General features: G+C 40.8%; 1 protein-coding gene across 3 annotated transcripts in view; it reads right to left on the bottom strand.

Annotated features, from left to right (window-relative positions):
* The window catches only part of SRPK2 (SRSF protein kinase 2), a 151,476-nt gene extending 137,431 nt beyond the window's left edge, over positions 1-14,045 (bottom strand). For all 3 annotated transcript variants that reach the window (XM_050898801.1, XM_050898810.1, XM_050898817.1), the window contains exons 1-2: positions 13,991-14,045; positions 13,814-13,898 (exon numbers count right to left, since the gene is read on the bottom strand). In XM_050898801.1, coding sequence (XP_050754758.1) covers positions 13,814-13,898; positions 13,991-14,006 — 101 coding nt within the window. In that variant the 5' untranslated portion in view covers positions 14,007-14,045. The remainder of the gene's footprint in view (positions 1-13,813; positions 13,899-13,990) is intronic.
* Positions 14,046-15,275: the final 1,230 nt, after the last annotated feature.

Raw genomic sequence — 15,275 nt, 5'->3', positions numbered from 1 at the left:
TAAGAATTCTTACATACAAGGTCAACAGTTTTCTGTGGGGGGAAAAAGTAAATTCCCTCCTCCCCCTTTTTTTTTAAATTACTTTGAATTCACAACCTCAACATACTCATGCTCTTTTAAGTTGCGGGTGATGAGGTAGTTCCAGTTTTGGTTGTACCAAACTCTTATCCTTGCACTCTCCAAAACCGCATCCCTGTTGACTCCAAAGCAATGAGCTTTGATTTTATGTGTTGTTGGTTTCCAGAATCCATTTTCTTTCATCTTCCTGCAACCCCACAGCACATTATCTTTGCGCCTTCAGCCGTGTTACCATGATGGGCACTGGTGGTGGCTAGTCCAAGGCCAGAGAAGCTAGCAGAAGATGCAGAAAGGTCCAAGCACAGCAAAGAGCAAAATTAAATGGAAGGCTCAAGGCCTTCTTACAAGGGAAGTCAGCAACATCTGGGGATTGTGACACTGAAAAAGTAGCAAAAGAAGCAGCAAAGCCCACAAGACAGATGTGCGACTGCTAGTCAAGCCTTCCAATGGACTAGCAGGGAAAGAGAACATCTAATTTACCAGAAAGAATGATGGATCAAATTACCAACCAAAATTTCTCTATCAAATTCACCTGGTAGTTTCAAACCATACTGACTTTACAACTTGTCACCTTTGGCCATAATGGTCAGCAATGTGTGTCTTAAAACTAGACTTACCGTTGCATCTGATTAGTCTTAGATTGTCATGTTCTCTCCTATGAATCCTCCTGAGATAGATGAAACTTTCCATAAAAGCATGTTTATTTCAAACAACAAATGAAAATTAAAACAAAGCATTTCGTTGAATGAAATATTATCCCCAAAATAAATTTAATCCATTGATCTTTCTCAATTCTACTATCCAAACTACATTCTCAGTTAATCACCAGTGATCTATAATATGAATTCTGCACACCAAGCACTGATGTATGGAAAAAACAATAATGAAAACAGCAAAAGTCTCAGAATAAATCTGTAAGTGTTTTTGCTTCAATACACATATTCAGCTGTTGTTTATTTTAATGTTCCTTTTAGTTGCAGCTATTAAAAATACTCTGTTTCCACCAGCCTAGCAAAGCGCAGGACAAGGGTTAAGACTAGTAGCTATCACAGAGAAGGTACAGGTGGAGGAGAAGGGAGTCTGGTCTACTTACTCTTTATCTCAAGTTTTTGTAATGCTACAATTAGGACAAGATACGGCACCCTGTGAGACACAAGCTAGTGAGAGTCATTTTGGAAACACAAAATTAGATCAAAATGATCACTTTAAAAGAATAACATCTTTATTCCCAAGACAAATATTCTCATTACACTAAACTGATTTTTCTGGCTTCAGAAATAAACATTAGAGAATACAGTTATTCTATTTCTCAATAATAAGAACAGGAGTAATAATTCTATTTTCTGCACCATGTTTCCTATCGAATATACAGGAAGTTTGCCAGCTTTGTTGCAATGTTTTTAGATAAACTAATCAATTCGCAACAATACTTGTTGTAGACAACCGGGGAAAAATACATATTGTCTATTGAATAAGTAGTTTTAATCTAGTTTCTAGATGCTGGATTTACTAATCAACTTGGATTAGCAGTGAGAATGCAATACTTAGAAGTAACTGATCCATACTAAAGACCAAAGTCTTTACCTAAGAGTATCTGGGGATCTAAAATATAGTGGTAGCATCAGCCTAGTTCTTTATTGCTCTCTCTCACATTTTAAGTCAACTTGAGCTTCACACATTGTGTTTTCACATCCATCTTCTCCAAGAGCCTTGACTGGCAGGTGTGCCCAGATTATGTCTGCCCACAACAGCAATACCAATTTCATCACAAAGCTCCCAGTTCCCAGGACTGTTCATCCCTGATTACAGAGTGACTCTATAAAATGCACAGTGCTGGAAGCAACTACCAAAATTGCTGTGTGTCATCTTCTCAACACTGTTGACACAATCCAAGACTTACAAGTTCCTATATAGCAAACATTTCTGGGAAACAAACAAAAAAAAAAATTAAAATCTCTAATTGACATTAAAAAATGGAGGCAATGCTCTAATAGCACTTGAGTAGAATTTGATCAAGTGTCTAGGACCAGTATCATGGACTTGGACACCAACATGTGCTGGAACACTGTGTTACTAATATACAAAACAGGTCATCCCAAGCAACAGACTACCTTAAAAAAAAAAAAAAGAATACAAAACAAAATAAAAATTTTTTTCAGATACTATTACCTGTAAAAATGATTCCTATTCTTTTGAGCTAGAACTCATAATAGTATCATGAAGCTTCTGGTCTTTTCCAAGTTTCCCTGACACCGCTAAAATTCTAAAACATTCACCTGGGAAAAGATTCTGGCAACAGGGATCTGTCATACTGTGCCTTGTGTCACCAGGAAAGGGAACTTGAAAGAAAGTTTAAGCCTTTGATCTCCTCAGGGCTCCCTCTTTCATAAAAATGCTGTGTGACTGCTATGCTAAAAAGAAAAATCATTTAATCACCCAAACAGCCTCATGCTGACCAAATCACCACGTGTTTGTTTTGTAACTCAGAGTTACTTGGCCACAGTCAACCAGCGTGCTGATACCTGTGTATTAGTGAAACTTGATAGCAATGCTTCCCTTTTAATCACCTGTCTTCCAACTCTATCAGTCTGTTGCTGCTCCTGATTATTCCGCAGAAGAGATGTAAAGCTACTGGCCATCCCTTACACACCGACGCCTAGCACAGCCTATAATCCTGTGATTGACACTTGCACATGGCAGGTTGAAATAATAAGCTTGAAATTCCTCAGGCATCTCACTCTCATTTCACAGGTGAGCGGATTATTGAGCTACTACATAAGCACAAGAACTGAGACTTTAAAACAAGGCTAGTTGTTCACAGCAACAGAGGAAATAACCCAAATTCTTAGATTCACAACTTTAAATCCCAGGCTTATTTTGGCATCAAACTCAGACCTGCAGATGGCATCAAAGTCTACAGGAAAAGTAGCATTTCGGGCACGCCCATTCCTTCAGTATTTTGCACTCCTTGGCATGCCTCCCCAGTCCTTCATCATTCCCTTACTGGTTTTGGGTTTATGAAAGCTCTTCTCAAACACAGACCTCTACTGATTCACTGTAGACTCGGATTTAGTAGCTAACTCGAGTTTCACAGCTCCTTCCTGAGCCAGGTACAGGAGTGCCACACGTTAGATCACTCAAGCCCCGTTTGGATCTAGGCTCACAGACGCTGTCAGGCTTACACATACTATCAGATGTTGCAAGTGATCTACTGAGATGGCCTTAAAAATCTAAGAGCTGCCACACTAATTTAGATCAAATACATACCTAGGCCAGTATTATACCACTAGGTGCCAGAAACATATGTTTAGAGATGAGTATACAAGTGGATCACTCTATATTAGGACAAACTTACATGACAGGGCTTCAGCAAACACTGGCTTGGAAAGTCAAATTGCACCAACAGTAGTATACTTAAAAAGTACTGATGGTTCTAGCGTCCAATCTTATCCTTCTTAAACCCATCTATAATTTGGCCTCTACAACATATTGCAAAGCCACATTCTGCCGTTTGTACTGTACAAAAAGTAGTATCTTTTTTTTGCATTAAAGTCACTCTTTGGATACCATTGTTTTGTAATGAAAAAAGGCAAGTTACTTGTTCTTCCATTTCTATATCAGTAATGATTTTTCAGGCATGTCAAAATGCTCCTTAACCACCTTTACATATCTGAAAAGCACTAGTCATCAATGAAGCTGTCCAATATCCTCAATCACCTTTACTACCTCCTTCTTTGAGCAATTTCTAGTTCTACATCATCTTTTTTGAGATGGTAAGATGTGAACTATCTAACGTGAGCACGAATATAAACCATAATTTATACAGAAGCACAATTTACTTTAAAATAGTTTATAATTAACTTTCAAACATTAAAATAGCCATTAAAAAAATCTGGTTTAAATAAAGTTGTCTTGCTATGTACCTTACTTAACTACAGCCTTAGCTGCACTTAACTGGCATTCTTTTAATTACTTTCTACTTGGATTTTAATAACTTATGCCTTATTTTTTTCTAGGATTCAGTGTTCTGCTGTTTTGTTTCTACAGGATACACGATCTCAAACTGCTCCACTGTCCCTCGCCTAAGGTGATAAGTGACCACTGGGTACTCAGACTCCGGCAGGAGAAAGGAATAAAACCAGCTGCCTTAACACACTTCCACAGTCCCACATAGTACAACAGAGTGGGCCCAGCCCACGTAACTGCCCACTGCTCAGCAGGACAAACCCCAACCAAAGCCCAACCTTCTGAAGGTCCTGGAAAGGAATTTGGAGTTGTTTCTTTCCTAAGCACTCTAGAAGAGGGAGGAGTCACCCTGCTCTACTGACTGTACCTTCTCTCTTGCAGATACAGCTCAACCATGCATTTACTCCCCTTACAGCAACCTTTCAGGCAACCAGTCACAGAAACAGAAACAGCACTTCCATCATACCCATGTCCAGGCTCCATGCAACTACCTAAGAACCTCTTCTATAACGATTTTATACAAACATATATGTCTCAGTCTATGAAGAAGGAATAACGTCACATATAGGTGAGCAACAGCAGGAGGGTAGTGAGTGGGAGACAAGCACAACTATTAAACAGAAATTACTGGGGTGAGAGAGGAGACTAGAAGAAACTGATCAATGCGAAGAAAAAAAAGAGATGTCCCAAGAGAGAATTTTCTTTAGAACCATGAATATAAGAACATTATAATTCTAGTACAGTTTGAAAATTAGTAAACAATTGATTTTAATATCAGAATTTAAGATACAGATATTGTACCTAGACAGCTCTGACCTTTATCGCTGAGACAAGAACAATAGAGAGATCAAATTTTTTCCTCAGGGATAGGAAAATATAATTGACCTCTAACTATGGAATTCTCCCTTCCATTTCAGAAAACTGCAAACTAAACATTGACAATAGCTCAAGGCAACTGAAGCCCTTGATTCTTTTAGTCTCCTACGTTCAAATTATTGACTTTTAATCGACTGACTTCAGTTGAGGAAAAAACAGTAAGGCACCAATACTGTCAAGAAGTATTGTTTCGCCGGAGTCTATTCTGTGGTTTGCCTTTAACCAACAAGTTCAAGATAAGATTCCTTTAGCATTAACACTCAAAGAGACTCCCTAGCAGAACATTATTTCATTATGCAGGACCTTGGTATAAAAGTCAAAAGTCTGCCAGCTGCTTTGCTGGACAAAACCAGAATATGTGGTATTTAGACATATGCGCTGTTTTAATCATAGGATTTCCAAACATGTAGGCTAAATTAAAAACAGTACACATATAACGCAAAAAAGTTACTACCTTTACAGAGGTTCACTCTGAAACTTAGTAGACCACCTTTTTCAGCCAAAAACCTTGTTCTTCATGTCTTCTGTTAAATACAAAAACTTTTTCTATGGTTATCTTAGGCTCAGATACAGACTGCTGCAATTCTGCTCTGTAACATGTGCTTTATTACCCTATGCTTATCTTTCCAGCCATTTCTCCACATACCTTCTGCACATTGTCAGAGATCCATTCAAACACAATAGTTCCCAAAAGCGGAGCTCATCCTAAAAGGCATATTACTGGGGTAGAAAGGGGGGCACAGGAGGAAGACTACTACCAAAGCTCTGCCAACTTTAAACAGAACTATCCCTCTTACAATGTGCTATAACTGCTAACAGATTAAAAGTGAAAAATGAGAAAACAAGGGTAAGGGTTTTAAAAAAAAAAAGTGTCGATAGGAAAACCAGGAACGAAGGGTTATCACTTCAAATATATGAAGGCTGAGAGCAACAGTATTTTAAAGATATGAATACTGGAAATTGTAAAGACAGGTAGAAAGACAATTTTTTGTTCCTTCAAATATTAATAAAAGATTTTTTAAATTTTTTTTTCTTTAAAAACAGCCTAAGAAAATGGGGCCCATTCCCAAAGTCCCCATAGGCAATTAGAACAGAATTAGTTACTGATTATTAAAATACAGGCTAGATTACAAAGGTAAGAGTTGGGCAGAATTACAACAGGAGTAATCAGTAAGAAAAGGGAATGATTATGAATACAACTGCTATATAGTTATGTTTTCATTTTTAACAGTCCTATCCCTTTCTTCTGTAGAGAACTGAGGTCACCTCATTTGCTTTCATTAGATATTGATATAACTTTGGGTACTATCCTTCCGAATCTTTCCTAGTCCTCCTCTGTAAAAGCTTTTAAAAATTAACATTAGCTTCTCTGGCATTCTTCAGTAAATCATCCCAAGAACAAAAAAAAGAAAAAAAAAAACCAACCACCTCGCACACATTACAATTGAGGGGCAGATACAAGATCACCTCAGGCTGTGAAAGTTCATGGTCATTCTCATATAGGAAATCTAAGAGCTGTACCTGTAGCCTTTGATCAGTGAACAGAATCCATTTAGTGAATACCCATGGGCACAGGACTACCTAGTAGATTCTGCTTTTAAGAAAAACAACTTAGTTGTCACAATACAAAATTATTATTTTGCCTACGCATAACAAACACACTTGAGGAAGCATTGAAACACTTTTGTAATTTCCTGGACACTAACTTTCTAGTCTTCCTCAGCCACACCTAGACTCATGCTTCCTTCAAACAAGGATTAAAATAATTTTTAACTTCTATATACATTATTATGTACAAATATGTGCGTGCATATGTTTGTGTGCATAGCAGCAAATCTAGTAGCCTTTTCACATGAGAAGACAGGCAAAGGAAGCTAGATAAGGCTTACTATCTAAAGCTTATTGTCTTATGCAATCACAGCCAGAGACCAAATGAAAATGGTTTTCAGTAGAGGTATAGATTTACTCTTTTATTACAGACATTAGGAAGATAAATAGATCAGCAATCAGTGAATCCACTCAAAGCACAGGTATGCCTACAAGAAGCATGTGCAGTTTCCACTACTGTCCTACAGTTCACTAGTTAACATAGAAGTAGTTCACCCTTGCCACCAGCTTTCTCAGTGAAAAGACAACAATCCTTAAAGATTGCAATCTTGAAAAACATGAATGAAATTTAAAACAAAAATCAGATTTTAAATACAAAATCCTTGGCTCTTAAGAGTAAATTAATAAAACAAATGTCTTGTGTCTGTTCAACAGGACCAGCAGTTCTCCTCTAAATGAGGAAAGGGAGAGAATTTACAATTGATACAATGTTCTGATATAATGTTCTCATTGTCCCACATTTCTACTTCTTTAATGGAATTTCTAGCTTAGCTAGACACACTTCTACAACTCTTACTGCTCCAGAAAATGCTTGAGATTGACCATAAACTTTATCTGAGAAGATTCATGCTGTAAGGCAGCAATCAAAAAGTTGAATATTTAGCTTAGCCATGAGAAGAACAGGCTTCTCTCCAGGTTTTACTTTTGCCCTATGTCTAGATAATCTATGGCCATCAAAAAGGATTGTATGCATGCCTTCCAATCTTTTTTCCACACACACTAAATCATTGCAATGGTCACAAAGCATATTTAGGGCACCAAGAAGAAGCCAAGTAATAAAGGAAATCTTTCCTTCATGTTAATGTGTGGGAATTCAGTGAAGTTGTCCAAAACCAAAAATAATTTGATTTGGTCCAGTCTTTATCAAACCAAATTACATTTGTTATACAACCTGACATTCTTATTTATTCAGTAAAGATTGTCATATACATCTTCAAATTGTAGTTTAAAAAAAAAAAGCTGATAGCTTCTACAGTCTGTCATCATCTTGAGAACAAAAGGAAAAGAGAGATGTTTATATTTCAAAATCCATGTCCAGGCCTTGTCCACAAAATTTATTACCATCCTACTCTGTAGTTACACTAAATGAGAGTTAAAAAAATAAAAATGCACTGCAGAACAAGTGGCCCAGTCATCACGAACATTACACCCCAACAGCTCATCTCACTGTGATCTAAAACACAAAACGCAGTCATTTTCCCTTCCCCACTAAGGCACTCTCGTTTAACATAACTGTGCTGAACCAGGGTATTTTCCTTAATAAAACAACCGTTATACTAAAAGCAATGTTATTTCATCAAATAAAATTATTACAAATGAAATTAAGGTCCCAGGATGGGACTCTATTCATTGCCTGTTCAAAACCTGACATAAGCAAGGAGCCCAGTACAGGCTAGGATGTGCATGGCTGGGGACCAGCCTTCCTGACAGGGACCTGGGGGTCGTGGTGGACAACAAAGCTGAACACAAGTCACCGCAGCAATGAAGGCAAATCTAACCCTGGGCTGCATCCGCAGGGGCATTACTAGCAGAGGTAGAGATGTAATCATCCCACTCTACTCAGCGCTTCTCAGGTCACATCTGGAGTAGTGCGTCCGGTTATGGTCCCTATAATTCAAAAAATACATGGACAGATTGCAGATGGTCCAAAGGAGGGCCATGAAGATGATCAAAGGGCTGGAGAACCCTTTGAGGAAAGACTGAAGGAGTTAGGCCTCTTCTTCCTGCAGAAGAGAAGGCTCAAGGAAGAACTCATCATAGTATTCAAGTACTTAAAGGGTGGCTACAAAGAGGATGAGTCTCTCTTTCCACAAGGAGCCACACAGAAAGGACAAGGGGCAACTGGTACAAGTTGCACTGGGAGAGGTTTCATCCTGGTATAAGAAAGAAATTTTTTACAGTAAGAACAATCAACCACTGGAACAACAACCCCAGGGACACGGTGGAGTCCCCACGCTGGAGATTTTCAAGACGTGGCTGGACAAGGTGCTAGACAATGTCATCTAGGCTCCCTTTCCCACAAAAGCTTGGACCAGATGATCTTTCAAGGTCACTTCTAACCTGGGCTGTTCTATGATTCTGTTCTATGAAAAAGGCATGAATCTTGGCAAATTTGTATGATCAGATAATTCTTTGATAACAGATGTCCTGACACTTACATGACAATAACTACTTTCATTATACAAATCTGCAAGTAGACCTGTACAGAATATTAGAAATTCTGGAGCCATTCCCATTTCAGAAATTAAGTTTATTAGAGCTGCAGGATGTTTTCTTACTACATGACACAGAGTTCAAAACAGAAATATGAACACACTTTGTAATACACGTGCTACTTTACACCGAAATTTACTCTAGGTTCCACTGGATCCCACAAAAAGTCTTTGATATGTGTTTTATTATCACATTACAAAGGTGAACATTGGACTGACTCAGGCATTCAAGATCAAACATGTGACAACATTTTCTTTAAATTAAATTTCTGTAATCTCAATACATGCAATTATCTACATCTTTACAAAAGAATTATTAGTATTATATCGAGACAACTAAAATCAACTTTGCTGCTTTCAGCTGAATCTTTTTGTATATTGTACTCTTAAAGAAGGCACAATGTTAAGCACCTGAAACCCACATACACCAAGAGGGCAAATAACCAAGACAGAAAGTCACAGCCCTGCAGTATAGGTAGCTTAATGAAATCTTAAAATTTGACAGAAACAGGAAGACAAAGCTCCAATTAAAATATTCTTAGCAAGAAGACAAAAGGCTGTTAAGAAAGAAGGGGAGAGAAGCAATTCCCATCAACATCACATTTTGAGTAAATATCCAAAACAACACTGAATGGACTTCCTAAGCTGATCCACCCTAGGATATATATCCACTCTAGGATATCCATATATTGTGGCCTCAGACCACTGGTGGTCAAAAAAAAGCCCATTTCACATATTTCACATATACACACTTCCACCCTCACCCTCTCACCCTTGCAAAAGAGCTAATGAAAAAGCACGGGGAGGGTTTGCAAAACTTCTGCATGCAAAAAATAAATGAAGCTAATGAAAGCCGCTGTAACACTGTGCAAGATGGGTATTTTTATTCTCAAAGAGTTACTGAAAGAGGCTGAAAAACACTGTGGTAGAGAAACACTGACAAACAAAAGCAGCGAATGATTTTCAGACATTTAAGATTCCATAGTAATGTCATATATCCAAAAAGTTGATAGCTGTACAATATCTGTGGGTCCAAGAAGTTAGTAATGTGGAAGTGCACAGTACAGAAATTTGGCACTTCCCATTTCATCTAACATACATACTCTTCACCACTATAAAGCAGTATTGCATGGTCTCTATCACCTGTTCTAAAGTATTGCTCAAAGACAAAACCAAAAAACCTACTCTACAAGAAAACTGAATTTTGAAAAGTCAATCTGGATTTATGCATTTGTATTGAAGTATTCAACACACTTAATCCTGTCTCCATACGTCCACACATCATCATCTGGATTTTTTTTTACACACAAAACTCTAACCTTTAACTTTGGATAAAAACTTATAGTAAATGTGTTAAAGATGACAAATCTCTGATTGGGTATTCACTTGGTTTTTGTCATACTCACCCAGAAATAAAGCCAAGCAAAATAAAAATATCCAAGATAGAAGTTTGTTCCAGTTGAAGCCAGTACTAGTCTGAATATAAAGAACAGCCTACCATTTTGCTGAATGGAAAAGGTAGACATACCTGAGGCCATCTCTTGCATAACTGGCTTCTGTTAGCACTAAGTAAAGGACAGTAAACAGGCTTGTCTACCTGTAAGCAAGTTTATCTCTGAATACAGACTCAGGCATCTTTCAAAAACACAATTTCATAGACCTCTCTCAATGCAGATCTCCATTTTAAGGAGAAATAATTCACAGAGGACCTGAATTAACCATTTTGATTAATCTTTTGTCCGACAAAAAAAAATACATAAGCTGTTTGTACACATTGCATGCAAGTCCATCTATTATAACCAAAATCAAGTGCTGTTATCTTAAAATAGTGAGATATTATTCTTTTTCAGTAGCCCAGATGACTGAATTCAAAGTAAGGCCATACCAAGTAGATTTTATTGTTACATGCAATTTTAGACATAGTCTTGATTCAAGAAAAAGTGCTTTCTCTTCAGAACATGAGCTACTTCTACTTTCTTATTTTTCCACCCTATTACATAAAAAATATGGATTCACCTCCACCAGTTCTCATCATTGACTTAAGGGGTCAACACTGAGCAGTTACAGGATGGATCTCACAGCCTTCTATGGCAATTAAGGTCATAACAGACAAAAAGCTATTCAGCGTTAAAGAGCACTGTAATTTTTTCTTCTTCTTGTGTCATCATCTCAATACTCTTCAAACAAAGCCTGCAAGTAAGCTACAATGCGATATAACTCTCCTAGCCAATTCTAGAAGAGGAATCCTGCGGTTCCTTTGAAACACATTGTTACCAGCAACAATGGAAGTTGCTCCATAACGCTACGATCCAGCAGAGAAGAGTCTTCCTAGGAACCACAGTTAAAAAAAAAAAAAAAAAAAAAAAAAAAACAGCTTTGGATTCAAAACCAAGTCACAATTTTCACGTAGTGAAAAAGTTCACTACAGGGAACTTATGGTATAGAATTTCCACCCCTCAAATCAACATTTTCATTTGCAGCTACTGTGCATTTGATATGCATCACAGATACTGTACGGCTTTAACACACTAGTATATGCTGTAGCAGTTGGATTTAAACCAAGGCTAGGAACAGGACAAAAAAGATACTTTTGTTGAGATTGTCTTCTGAAATAATGTCTGATGCTGGCTTTACTTTGGGGGCCTAAACTATTTAGCCATATGCAAGGAGCCTTAAAAACTTGAAAGGAGTTTCCTTTTCATAAAGAAGCATAAAACAGAGTAGGAGGTCTCCATAGCATAAAAGTGGTTTGAAGAGAAAAGAAAACATACATAGCAGAAAAGAAATGATGGCTCTGTTGTCTACCACAGCAAAACCACTGTTTCCCGAGGCAACTGAACAGATTGGGCCATTGCATCTGGAAATGCTGACTCAGTTTGGCAAATGGCCAGCTACTGACTGCGCACCCTGACTTAACAGTAGCCAGTTTCTTCAGCAAACACGAAAAGAGTACCAGTTCTGCGCTTACTAAGTGTCTGTGAAAGCAAACTTTTGACAGACTCATTCAGCAAGACATCCCAAGGCAGCCCCGCTAAGAAGTGTATTAAACGCTGTATCATCTAAGTAGAACATAAGTTTATTAATAATCTTGTGGTTAAGACTTAGCTGAAAGCTACAAAAACAATTCTGAACCTAGAGTCATTATAAAATTTAACCTATTCCTGTTTTCAAAGTGGCAAAACAAATCCATGTAATGTTACAAACTGACTTCCCAAAAAGTTTTTGGAAACAAGGGAACCAATCCAATCAGACTGCATATCTTGCACGTAAAATTTGTTTCCATTGCAATAACTCCAAATTCACACAACTGAAAGCATAATGCAGCTTTCATACAACACTGGAGGAAACAGCAGTAGCAGAACAGGATGTGAACAAAAGTTAGCTGTCAAAACCTGACAAGCACTACACCAGCATTTCATCCTACATTATTTTTACCCATCTCAAAGGGGAAAGAAAGCCCAGTCGTCATAACTAAAAAAAAAAAAAACCTCTAGGGTCAGGGATGTATTCTTATTTCTTTCTATAGTAATCAGAAAGAAAAAGACCTTGCCCCTTGAATCATTTGCTATAGCACATAGCAACATCTTTACCCCATCACATATATATCCATCCACCCACCATACCCTGCTTCCTAGTTCTAAAGGCTTGCCGACTAGTAGGAGAGGGGGATGAGGAACATCAGAACATATGTTTCCCTGTCAAAACAAAGCAGGTAGACTGGATCCCCAAGCAACAAAAACAAAGACAAGAGTCTGTTGGTGATTTAATGGGTCACCAATAAAGTCTCACTGAACAAATACAGTAAAAGTTAGTGAGAGAAGTACATAATCCTATGAAGAGAAAAAATAAAATAGGGAGGAGTCCAAAGCCACATTGTCCTAGGAAAGAACAGTTAAAGTGGGAACACTATTGAGATGGGAGAACGTTCCTACATGGTTCAGTGAAAACAGGTATCATGAGAATGAGAAAAGATGAATTGAATAGTGACAAGAAAATGAAGGGTTAGCAGAAGACGTGGGGGAAAAAACAAACCATGACTTCTGTCTGTTTCTGCAAGACCAACAGAGATTTAAACAACAACAACAACAACAAAATACTGGTATCAGCGTTGCTGGCAATTAGACACATCTGGGAACACGACATAATCTGACGGTACCGAGCAGGAGGCAGCGAGCAGGATGAGAAAAGGACTACCTATAGACGGGACAATGCCGTCAGGAAGAAATCTCAGAACAGAAAGCACAAGGAGGGAAAGAAGACCGTGAAGATGAGGGAATCGGAGAGTGATTAAAAAGGGACACGAGGGCTGTAAAGACCAAGTCTGTGCAGATCCCCGACAAACAGGGGTTTCTCAGAGATGAGCGCCGCAGCAAACCCCAGGGCGAGGCCGGAGTGCCCGGCGCAGGTTTCCACAGAGGAGGAAGGCCGGTCCCTGTGGCACGGGGAGGCCCTGCCCGAAGGAGACTGAGCCCGGGGCCAGGGCTATGGACGGTGCCCGGGGGGATGTGGCGACACCCCCCGTGGGAGGGCCCGGCCCCGGCGCAGTGCGAGCCGGGGGAGCGTGCTCTGCCGGGGGAGCTGCCGTCTGTCCCGGCAGCGGCAGGAGCGGGGGAGCTCCCCCGTGAGAGCAAGCACTGGGGCAGGGACTGCGCGGGGGCAGAGGGGCCGGGCCGCGGGACTGCCCTGACAGACGTTACGGGGCGGCGGGGGAAAAGCGTGAGGGAAGAACAGACAACGAAGCTGTCCCGGGGAGAGAGGCTCCGTCCCGCCGGGTCGGGAGTCCCCGTACTCACTTTTTGTGGGGCGGCGGGTGCTTGTCCCTCCTGCCGGCCGCCGCGGACTGCTTAGGACGCCGCCTACGGGCCTGCAGGGCCAGCACTGCCGGGGAGAAGAGAACAGCCGGGAGCCGGCGTGAGCGGCGGCCGCGCAGCCCCCCCGCTCCCGCCCCGCCGCCCGGCACAGCACGGTACCTTTGCGCGAGTTCATCGCCCTGCGTCGCACGCTCCGCGGCGGGCGCGCCGCTCCCCAGCAGCCCCGGCCCCGGCCCCGCCGCCGCCAGTCTTCGACCGCGCGCCGGACACCGGCCGGCAGCAGCAGCACCCCGAGCCCTCGCGCCGCCCGCCCCGCGCCGCCGCCGCCAACTGCGCAGGCGCGGCCCTGCCGGCGGGGCCGCGGCCGGAAAGGCGGGGGCGGGGCAGCGGCAGGTGGCGGCGCGGGCCCGGCGGGAAGGCGTCTGAGGCGCGGAGCGGCCCCTCAGCGCCCGGCGTGGCCCGGCGCCTCTGCGCCAGGTTGTACAGCTGGCGGAGGGGGCGGCTTTGCCCTGTGACCAGCCGCTGCCCCTTTCGCAGGTCCGTATCTGTTACGGGGCTGCCGCTGAGGTGGACTTTCTCAGGTCGTCGAGCCAACTGGACATTAATTTTGGTAAACACCGCTTCGCTCCCCAGACGTCTTGGTTTGTGGTCAGAGTAGGGAAGTGATCACCCTGTTGCCGCGAAATGCTGGGAGCTGTGAGAAGAAAAGGAGAGAAACGGAGGAGGTGGAGGTGGCGATCTGCCTCCTTGGCAGCAGCCAGGGCAAGATCAGCTTTAGCTTGTCCCAAGACCTGTGTGGGGTTAGATGACAAAACCAATTAACCTCATGACACAAATCCAGGGAAATTAGGTTTCCTTAATTCTGATTCTCACTAAGTTATTTTATTGTCATGATGGACAACTCTTCAGAATTGTTTTTTTCCTGCCGACGTCTTGTTGCCCATGATACTAGGCTCTATTCAAATTTGGCCTAGTAATGACCTGTTGAAAACTGTCACTTCTTACTTGTGCTGTGCATAGCATGGTTCAATTTTTGACAGCATTATGACTGAAATTTTGTGTTGTCTATAACTTATGCCTAGTGCAGAAGATGATCTGGGTCATATCAAAAACTCCAGTATGAGTATGAGGCTTGCCTGGCTTACCTTCACGTGGGACTGGAGTTCAAAGGTATAATAACTGAAAGATAACCGGACAGTCATTAAATTTTGAGGCAGAACTGCCTCCCTAAATGGCAAGACAAAGAATCCATAGGGATGAAGATCTAAAAGCGGATGCAGTCAAGGTATTATGAGAGTGAAGAGAACTAGCAGTAATCACTGGTCTTAAGTAACTGGATCATTGAGATTTCAACTACACAGAAAACTGAATCCCTAGTTATGGTTAGTTCATCTTAGGAGTTGGACAGAAACAGAAAGATAAAGCTAGACAACTCAAAGAGGAG

Source organism: Gymnogyps californianus, chromosome 1, assembly GCF_018139145.2.
Source record: "Gymnogyps californianus isolate 813 chromosome 1, ASM1813914v2, whole genome shotgun sequence".
Lineage (NCBI taxonomy): Eukaryota > Metazoa > Chordata > Aves > Accipitriformes > Cathartidae > Gymnogyps > Gymnogyps californianus.
The sequence above is the reverse complement of the archived record's forward strand: the minus strand, read 5'-3'. Positions and strand labels throughout refer to the sequence as shown.